The sequence below is a fragment of the Nicotiana attenuata genome, unplaced genomic scaffold, assembly GCF_001879085.1.
Source record: "Nicotiana attenuata strain UT unplaced genomic scaffold, NIATTr2, whole genome shotgun sequence".
NCBI classification, from domain to species: Eukaryota; Viridiplantae; Streptophyta; class Magnoliopsida; order Solanales; family Solanaceae; genus Nicotiana; species Nicotiana attenuata.
In genome coordinates this window covers 27,497-37,635 of record NW_017676191.1, presented here as the reverse complement: position 1 = coordinate 37,635, position 10,139 = coordinate 27,497, and the positions used below count along the sequence as shown (strand labels likewise).

Sequence of the window (10,139 nt, the reverse complement as noted above, 5' to 3'; positions counted from 1 at the left end):
ACTTAGGGTGCTCGAGTATGCTATTAGAGATGGAATTTAGTGGTACTTTATCCTATATCTAAGGGTATTCAAGGAGAACCAAAAAGCTTCATCGAACTAAAATTTGGTCATGACTCAATGTACATAAATTTATGTCAGGCTTGCCACCACATAGCCTAAATGGAAGCAACAGTAAAATTATCTTCATATAACCTATAAATTACATGTTCAAGCCATTGGTTCTCCACAAAATCTCATAACACTAATTTCTTAAGAAAATTAATCAACTAACATATGAAGTCGCGGAGGTTTTTTATTTCAAAAGTAAAAAAGGCCAAAATATCCTTAACTATTTGAAATGGGACAACTTGTCTTCCAAGGAAAGAGAACTTATCCTATTTGGAAGATGAACTTGCCCGGTGTTATAAAGTAAAGAAGATGTGTTAACCAAATAAGGATCTCTTTTATATTTGTGTTTCTCTTGTTAAAATTTAGGTAGATTTGAATAAGGCCCGAATTGAGCAGACCGAAACAATTAGGGTCGGGTTGCAGAAAATGTCGGCATCAGCTTTGCCGGACGAGCTATGGAGACGAATCCTTGAAATCGGAATTGAATTCTACAACTTCAACTACAAAGATCTTTGCTGCCTATCCATAACTTGCAGACGTCTCAACCGACTCTCCTCCGACGATTCTCTTTGGTCCTCTTTATTCTCCGCCGATTTTCCCCAATATCCTATTAAGCAACATCATTCGTCTTCTTCTGTATCCAATAAATCGCTCTACAAAATAAGGTATATATCCAGTACTCAAATTTTATTTATACTCGTGTATGTGTGTGCTTTTTAGTGTATCTACATCATATAAATTCTTAATTTTGCACTCAGCTTTCCCAAATATTAGGATTTATGCAAACTGCCAAATAATCCATCTAATCTATTGTACACAATTCGTTACCCATCCCCCTGCCCCTCACCCCACAACTGAAAATAATATTTGATTGAAGTTGAAAAAAACGAGTATTTGAAAGTTAAAATTGAGTTTGAACATGAATTTCACTTGGAAAAAAAATTTAAACTTTGTGTGTGCAAGCCACTATATTTCACTTGAAAAAGAAACATTGATTTACACGTAATATGTCAGTATTTGCAAATGATATGTATATCCAAATATTCTGTGATGGCCAGAAGTCACAAAGACACCACACTTGTATGCCGCTAAAAGCTTACCCGCACCCGCGTTTACACCAAATCATACTAATTTACCATGATTAGGTCATAACTTAAGGTGACAATTGTATTCATTTACTATTGTTTAGTGATAAGTGAAGACACGTGTCATGTATTCATTGGTTTGTGTAAACACTAGGTGCAGGTAAGTTTTTACCCTTATATGTCTTCTATTCTCAGCCATGTCATCTCTTCTTCCTGTTAATGTTACCTTCTCTAGAAAATCTTTTGATGGGAGTTCATTAATTGGTTGTTGACATCAACTAGATATGAAAAAGTCCGAGAACAGAAGGTTTTGGCCCATAGAAGGGCCGTTTTAAGAATTCAGAGTGAAATTGATGAGCATTCTAGGAGGATTCGGGAGACGGAACTTCGATCTGCAGAGGAGAAAGAGAAGATGAAGAACACTGCTGCTGAGTTTTTAAATTTGCGTAAAATCAGGTAGTGGACAGAAGGCTACTCGTATGATGTTATTTATTGTTTTTGTTTCTGCAATTTTGCTTACAATACTTGGGGTGGGGTCTTGCTTTAACAAAACAGCTGGTTCCTCGCGTTTGAAAACTTCATAAACAAAAATACAATTAGGAGATGATAAACTACATGTGTATGGTAGCCTGACAAAAAAGAAAAAAATTACATGTTTATGGGATTCCAGTTTGTGCAGAGAATAATGTTTTATACAAGAGCAGTACGATCTTGTTTGCGTGTTTGTTTGTAGAAGCTTCGTTATTCTTTGTTAGTCAAAGAAAAATGTAAAATAACTCAGCTGATGTTTGACTTTGGTATTGATTTGCTTCTATCAGGCAAGCCTCAGTTGCACTAAATGTTTGGCAGCCGGAGATTGTCCGGGGTAAGCAAAAGCAGATAGTTGAGCAATGCAATGTACCTGTTAACAGCCGTATCCATGCAATTGAGATGGAGCTCAAGCTTTGCAAACAGCAAGTTGAAGGGTTTGAGAAGGCCCTTGTAAGTTTACGTCTATTTTATGGAGAACAATGTATCATTCATCTAATTGATGAACTGCATTATAATCTTTTCCTTTGTATTATTGCAGAGAGTTGAAAAAAGGAGAATGCAAGCAGCAAAGGAAAAGCTGGCTTCAGTAGAATATCACCCCTTGCGAGATTTTAACTTAGCAGTCACACCGATTGCTGAACAGGCCATGAGAAAAAGATTAAGAACATCATCAAGTGTAAATTTCTAAACCTTTCTACTTTTTCCATGCAATTTGAGTTGTTGTTTTTTAGGAATGGTAAATGTTTGTTACTTGAGTTGGGATTGCAAGAATGCTGGGGTGGGGATGGTGAGAGCATCTTTGTTTTAGAGGGATACAAAAGCTACGTGGATATAGGAGTGGCTTTTCCAGATTGTCAACTTTGTTTTAGAATGATACAAAAGCAAAGTGGAGAAAAATATTGCTATGGAAGGGATGGTGAGAGCATGTACTGATCTCGAGATATCAGCATATATCTTTTAATGGTACTATATAGGTAATCTGGAGAAAATGCAGTGGTGTTTTAGTCATCCACTTACTAAGAAAGTGTAGCGAGTTGGCTTGTTTGTTCATGAGGGTGATTTTTTTATTTTCTCCGGCCTTCACCCTTGTCTTTTACTTTTTGGTTGTTATTGGTGTTGACTATCAATTTGATAGCCCATTGGTTCTGATTGCTAGATTACTGTATTTATAATCTCCGTTGCTAAGTTGGTGATTCCTTATATCTGTTGAATATCTCAGAAGGAAACTAGGAGTTGATGCACCGTTGATTGGGTGAATTACTCGTGGCAAGGAACCTTCAAATTGGTCTACATGGCAAATGGATGGTATAATGCTGCTGTTCAGCCTATTTGCATCTCTGTCCAAGCTGCACTGATTTTGCAGTTGCTGTGTTCCTGTTGATTTTTGATAAGTATGGCAGATTCGGTTCACCTCGGGTGCATTTAGAAACAGATATACGTGATATGAGGAAGGAGAGTATGATGTCTGATATGCTCGACTATGGGGAAGGGTGTTCAAGAAATGGAGGATTATTCTTCGGAGTCTGAAAAAGAGAGCAAAATGCATGTTGTGCAATAGGAAGGGGTACTGTAGGGCTATTTTGGATTATCCAGTAGGATGTTGATACATGAAAACACAGGTTGGTGGAGAAACTTTACTTTGTGACTCACACAACTGACACAAATTGTGCGGGGTTGTCTATGTTTGACAAGTGGAGTTTGTGGAACTCAAAATGCCACACAACCAACACTTTGTGTTCACAAACTGTTCTTGTTATAAACAGGCAACCCTTTTGGGTCCCATAGTACTTGACAAACATAGGCAACCTTTTAAAAAATTTCGTCAGTTTGGTGTATTTTATTTTCTGATTATTTGCTTAATAGTCGAACCAAATAATGAAAAATGTCCTTCATAGAGAGAAAAATCCAGCCTTTCTTTGGATTACTTCGTTAATAATATCTACTTATGATTCGACTTACAATTAATCTAAGAATATATCTATCACATACAATTGTTAAAATTGTTTTACCTTAAAAATAAAACTAATTTTTGTCACATAAAGGAGTAGTTGAATCAAGTAGATATGTTGCAACAAAAGAAAAGTGCACCAACTTCTGACTATATCAAACTTTTTCGATAATTTATGTAATGTTACGTGAATACTAACCCAGTTTATACCTTATATAAAATAAAAAATAAAAAACTAACATAATTTATATGGCGTTTACATCGTGTACCATCAAACAACAATAAATTAAGTGAAATTCAATAAGTGGGGTCTGGGATTACATTGTGTGCATCTAATAACAAAATATTAGCTGAAAGTTTGGCGAAATGAAATCAGGTAGCCACTTGTAAGCATGTTGTTTAAAATATATTCACTGTTTAAAAATTCGAGAAATAACCACTTTCTGTAAGACCTATTTAAATAGCGGTTAAAATATATTCACTGTGCCAAAGCCCGCTATTGAAAGTGGTTATTTCTGTAAGACTATCTTTTTGTTGGAAAAAATTACAGGAAACTTGCAGCCGTTATTCTTCGGGTACAACAAGCTTTGATTGAGGAGGCTGCTAGTGAAACCCAGTCGGGCAACTTTTATATCTTTGATACGCAAGAAATAAGTAAATTTTTGTGTCTTTTGATACACAAGGAACACGTTCCTTATTTGTCTGCACCTCAGATACACAAGGAATAAGAAAACATTTGTATTTTGATACGAAATAAGCAACGAAAGATCATCCATTTTTTAATAAAAAGATTATTCCGTTGTATTATCATGAAACTATTCCTGATTAACAGGAAGTAGTAAATCTGTACAAGTTCTTTCCAAAACGAAAGAGGCCAATAAAACTAAAAAAACAGAAAAGTGAAGATCAATTATAATTTTTTTCTCCTTTCAGCTTCCTCAACATTTTAATTCAATATCTCTTAGATTTAGCCATGCTCCAGGCATCAAGAGTCTCAATTGTGATTGTTTCAGTGCCATTGTTGAAAGCAAATAAATGTGCTTTGTCATGGATGGCTAATGTTGGATATACCCTTGATGTAATGCATGCTTTCCCACCAGCACCAAAACTTTCTACAACCGAGTGATCAATCTGGAAAAGAAAAAATAAAGTCAACAAGTTTGTCAACGCCACACAAACAAAAGTGCACGGCAGCCATCCAGGGAAGAACCGCACTCAAGGAGTGTGATGTAGACAATATACCCTTATACAAGTACTGGTGGCTGCTTACAAGGTTCGTGATAAGATATGGACCTGGGCCTAACTCAAACCCCAAAAGCTAGCTTGTGAGGTGAGGACTGCCCAAAACCATATAAGGAGACCAAGATACTCATAACCCACCGATGTGGGAAACAACTCAACACCCCCCCCCCCCCCCANGATATGGGATACAACTCAACCCCCCCCCCCCCCCTCACGCCCAGGCCTGCAACTGGAGCGTGGACAATATAAAATGGGGGCCTAACATCGGTAACAATAAATTGGGATGGGTCTGGCTCTGATACCATGATAAGATATGGACCTAAGCCTAACTCAACCCCAAAAGCTAGCTTGTGAGGTGAGGACTGCCCAAGACCATATAAGGAGACCAAGATACCCATAACCCACCGATGTGGGAAACAACTCAACAGTTCGTACCCATGATAGACAAGTTTAAAGGCTCAACGCAAAGAGAGAATTTGAGTTTTAAATACCATTTTGAGGAAAAAGAATAAAAGAAAGCTTACCAAACTCCTTAGAGACAGTTTTTTGTCTGATAAATCTACATCAACATATCCAGCAAAGGAGGGCTTGTACATTTTCTTACTATCCTTAAGGGTTGACCTGTCACCAAAAAGGGAAGAAAAAATAGAATAAAAAGGTTAGCCAATTGTAAAAGCATAAAGACAACTAGGGCAAATGCACGACGGAGTCCAATAGCTTCGGCTTAGATCATGTATATCCACTAAATATCTACTAAATATATAAAAAGGATAGCCCGGTGCACTGAGCTTTAGCTATGCGGGGTCTAAGGAAGGGCTAGACTACAAAGGTCTATTGTACGCAGCCTTATCCTACTAAATATATAGTAAAAAAAAATATGTCTAAAGGGTAAGAAAACAAACCTTGAGGCATCAGAACACATGAGAACTTTGTATTTATCTTGAGCTTTGAACACTCTAAAGAAAACAGGTGTATACTCTTCCAAATTTTCAGAAGACAAAGTTAGAAGCCCAAATGGCCCAAGTCTACCTTGAACAGTTGAACCTCTAATAGCACATACATCTTGTGCATAAAGATCATCCCAACTAGAATCAAATTCTTCTACATTGTCCAAACTTGAAAAGGTAAATGTCACTTCAACATCAGCCTGCAATTAGATTAACACTCACAAAATTAGACTTAACTTTGTCCTGTCACACTAAAAGAGCAGACCGGTGCACTAAGCTTTTGCTATGTGTGGGGTCCGAGGAAGTGCCGGACCACAAGGGTCTATTGTACGCAACTTAAGCATTTCTGCAAGAGGTTGTTTCCACAACTTAGAGCCTGTGACTTCCTGGTCACATGGCAACAACTTCACCGATTATACCAAGGCCCCCTTTCTTGTCACACTAATTTCATAATTAAATGAAAAAGATAAATTTATTTGGTACTAACAAAAAAAAAAGTTCAAACCTGTGCAGGTGTGATTCCTTTAACTTCAATCTTTTCTCCCTTGTTCAATTTCTGATTTCTTAGTTGCACCTTATTCTTTCTCAAGGTTTTTAATTCTTCAACCGGCCATTGAACCAACTGTTTGCCATTAGGATCAAGCCATATTTTACGCGGAATAGCCTGAATTCCAGCCCATCCTTTCTTGATATCATCAATAGGGAAAGCATCCGATTCATTAGCCCAACCCCACAAAATTCTTCGATTTTTGCTAGGGTCATAGAACGTTTTGGATGCATAAAAATTACCATAGTCGAGTCTCAATCCTTTCCATCCATCGATTGATGTATTGTCCGGAATATACCTATCTTTTTTTGTGTCATAGATACCGACTGTGTAGTACTCAAACCTAGTCAAATCAAGACTAACTTTAAGAACATGTTTAATGTTGTCACCATCAAATGATGTGTCCAAACCATTTGAATGTTCCAATGACACTGGAAAAAAATCAGGACACTCCCAATTTCCAGTATTGGCTGATGTATGAAGTGGATGTTGGGCTTTAGTCCATTTCATAAAGTCCTTACTCCTATACAATATTGCTTTTCCTCTATGTTTTCTAACACTACCAACCAAAATTCTCCAATGCCCGTCTCGGCCCAACCAAGCCGTTGTCGGGTCGCGGAATTGGGTTTTGTTGATGCTCTTGTCAGCAAAAATTAACGGGTTGTTATCGGGCTTGATCCATTTACGAAGAAGTGGATCGGATAAGTTAGCTGGTATCGCGTAGTTTTGGACTTGGGTATTTTTGGCATCTACTATTCCAGTGTAGAGGATAATGGGCTTGGGCTTTTTTCCAGGTAGAATAGTGGCTGACCCGGACCACGTACCGTATTTGTCGAACACTTTGGATGGGTAGATTGCGGGCTCTAAGCGGGCCCAATTAATCAAGTCTCTGGAAACTGAATGGGCCCAAACAATGTTGCCCCATACGGCCCCTTTTGGATTGTACTGATAAAATAGATGATAGACTCCATTGTAATACATTGGACCTGTTGGAAAAAAGAAAACCAGATTAATGTAAATGATATATGATTTTAGCTCAAATTTAGTAAAAAACAGTAATTATGAAACTTAATCTCACCGTTGGGATCTAATGTTTGTTGTTTGGGAGCATCCGAGCCAAGACCATAAAAAGGAGCAAATTGAAAATGATTAGTAAAAACATTTCAATGCAATTGAAAAATTTGTATAACAAGAAATTATTAAATAGAATATTCAGATCAATCTCATAAAAGAACAAACATGGAAACAAATCACTGAACTTAGTGAGTTGCTATAAATATTTTATGCAAGATTATAAAAAGGTTAGCCTAGTGCAGGAAGTATCTGGCATTCACACAAAGTTCATGAAAGGGTCGCATCTCAAGCGGGGTATGATGTATACAATTTACCCTAATGCAAGCATCAGTTGTTGATTCCACGGTTCAAATTCGTGACCTATACGAAGACAACTTTACTCAATTCCTCAATTTCCATTAAGGATCAAATCGAATATTAAAATTTAAAAGGAAAAGCTTATTTTTTATAGTTTATTTAGCTATTAATAAAATGACACAATCAGAATGATGTTAAGATCAAAAAGTATCTGTCAACAAGGGCGGACCTGGCTTAGACGTTATGGGTTCACACGAACCCACTAGCTTTTGCCCTGATCTTGTACTAAGAAATCCATTAAAATATATATAAATATTTGAGTGTAAACCTCGTATATTAACACGAGGTCGCTATAGAAACACATAAATTTCAAATTCTGAATTCTCTTCCTTCTCTCACTATTTCCTTGTCTCACTATCTGTATCTAATGCAAATATGCAGCTAAAAGCACATAGTTTGAAATTTTGAGAAGTAAATTTCACTGTCACAGAGCAGAAACAGAAATCTAGGAAATACAAAAAGATTATTTGTCTTTTTCAGCATTAAAACAGAGAAATCAATTACTCCTATTTGGTGTTGAAGCTAGTTATGGGAACCAACTCATGCAAGCCCCACAATGTGAGTTCAAGTAGCAGAAACTCTTACGATTATTGCGTTTCAAACGAGAAATATTTAAGGTAAAAAAGACAAGAAGACTGATAAAATGTTAATTTCCCTTCTTTCAATTAGTTCTGATCCAATTCATTTATTCATTTATAATCTGCAATATAAGAACATTCATTGTTTTCCGCGGTCGTTTGGTACATGGGATAAGAATAATAATCCCGGATAAAGTTTAGGATTAACTTTATCCCATATTTGATTTGGGGTATTAGCTAATCTCGGGATAACTTTTAGATTAAAATGGAGGAATTAGTTATCCTATATAGAAGGTGAGGATAACTAATCCCGTGGGATATACCACCCTATGGAATACCCCCACTGTAGCAAACGACCCCTAACGGAGACCAAAATATAAAGAAGTAAACTGACGAAGATGCTAAGGGGTGTCAATATATAATGTATATACATAAATAATACATTTTACCTAGCTACACAGTGTACTCTTTTCAATAATGGGGTATCACCCCTTGACCGCATGTGGTGCCGCCATTGGGGTTGGGGCAAGGGCGGATTTAGAGCGGCGAAAGGGTGTTCACCCGAACCCCTTCGCCGAAAAATTACACTGTATATATAAGGCAAAATATATTTTTTGTCTCTATATATTATGTTTTGAATCCCCTTGACACAACTCTAAATCATAGTTTAGTGGTCAAGGGTGTTCAAAACCTTTGTGAGGCCACTTCTTATGGGCCACAATTTCTTTTAATTTTTTAATTTTTTAATTTTTGAACCTCCTTAGCAAAAATCCTTCCTCCGCCACTGGTTGGTTGGGTGAGGGGGTGGGGGGAGGGGGTTGCAGTCATATGTATGCCGCATGAAAATCTCAATATCATTAAAAAATTAGTCAATTTGTGGATTGGGAAATGGCATTGTAAAATTGAAAATAAAGAAACTTTATAATGTAATCAGCCACAGTAACTGATGAAGAACTATAAGGTTAGTGAAAATCCTTTTTGATAGGCTGAAAATGAATTTCTCGTTTTTGGATAAAGTACTACCTCTTAGCGTTAATGATAACTGATAAGGATAATTTAATTTGACTAAAGTTTATCTATCCACAAAATGAGTAATAACCATTGGAGGGATTTTTACAAAATTTTATAGACTTGGTCTCTAATTTTTGGTAAATTATACTTTAGAAAATCAAGAAGCATTAATTATTATTTTTTTCCAAATCCAATTTTACTATTTTAAGAGTGCATATATCATTAATTACTCATATAAGAAAGAGATAATGGTAATTTAGTAAAATACCATTTATAACTAATGCAATTAAATCTACGAAGAGATAATGATAAGTTAGTCAAATATCATTTATGATTGACACTTTTAAACGATTTTCTTAATAGGTGTACCATAATCTTAAACATGCAAATAAAAACGGATGAAAGGAGTAAAATTTACTAGAAATTAGATTAGTGATATTATCATAGTTGCATTAAAAATGCACAAGGAAGAAGAGTATAGAAGGGCTGCACAAAGTACAAAGTATTTCGTGTTCACGCAGGATTAGAAAAGGACCACCCTTAAAAAATATGATATAGGCGACCTACCCTAATACAAGCATAAATGAACGTTTGTTACATACAGTGGCAGAAACATCATCTACTAAGGAGTGTCATCATACACCGGTTTGCAGAAAATTTTTCTTATACATGTATGCGAACAATATTTTAAGAAAATTATATATATATATA

The 10,139-nt window shown here is 36.2% G+C and overlaps 2 protein-coding genes across 2 annotated transcripts in view; one reads left to right on the top strand and one right to left on the bottom strand.

Annotated features, from left to right (window-relative positions):
• Positions 1 to 329: 329 nt before the first annotated feature.
• On the top strand, positions 330 to 3,648 carry LOC109220830 (F-box protein SKIP24). Its single transcript, XM_019385295.1, has 5 exons — positions 330 to 773; positions 1,476 to 1,649; positions 2,012 to 2,174; positions 2,263 to 2,400; positions 2,944 to 3,648. Exons 1-5 carry the CDS (start codon positions 535 to 537, stop codon positions 2,959 to 2,961), a joined length of 732 nt encoding a protein of 243 aa, XP_019240840.1. The 5' UTR covers positions 330 to 534; the 3' UTR covers positions 2,962 to 3,648.
• An 868-nt stretch (positions 3,649 to 4,516) lies between these two features.
• Positions 4,517 to 10,139, bottom strand: part of LOC109220828 (beta-fructofuranosidase, insoluble isoenzyme 1-like) — a 6,167-nt gene continuing 544 nt past the window's right edge. The window contains exons 2-6 of the mRNA XM_019385292.1: positions 7,487 to 7,495; positions 6,367 to 7,394; positions 5,817 to 6,061; positions 5,439 to 5,535; positions 4,517 to 4,803 (exon numbers count right to left, since the gene is read on the bottom strand). Of these exons, the coding sequence (XP_019240837.1) occupies positions 4,624 to 4,803; positions 5,439 to 5,535; positions 5,817 to 6,061; positions 6,367 to 7,394; positions 7,487 to 7,495 (1,559 nt within the window). The 3' untranslated portion in view covers positions 4,517 to 4,623. The remainder of the gene's footprint in view (positions 4,804 to 5,438; positions 5,536 to 5,816; positions 6,062 to 6,366; positions 7,395 to 7,486; positions 7,496 to 10,139) is intronic.

What these genes read in the sequence shown, in the direction of transcription:
- LOC109220830 (XM_019385295.1), top strand. Translation starts at nt 535, where the DNA reads ATGTCGGCATCAGCTTTGCCGGACGAGCTATGGAGACGAATCCTTGAA. An exon ending in TTAAATTTGCGTAAAATCAG is followed by an intron (nt 1,650 to 2,011) that starts GTAGTGGACAGA and finishes TGCTTCTATCAG; the next exon opens with GCAAGCCTCAGTTGCACTAA. An exon ending in AAGGGTTTGAGAAGGCCCTT is followed by an intron (nt 2,175 to 2,262) that starts GTAAGTTTACGT and finishes GTATTATTGCAG; the next exon opens with AGAGTTGAAAAAAGGAGAAT.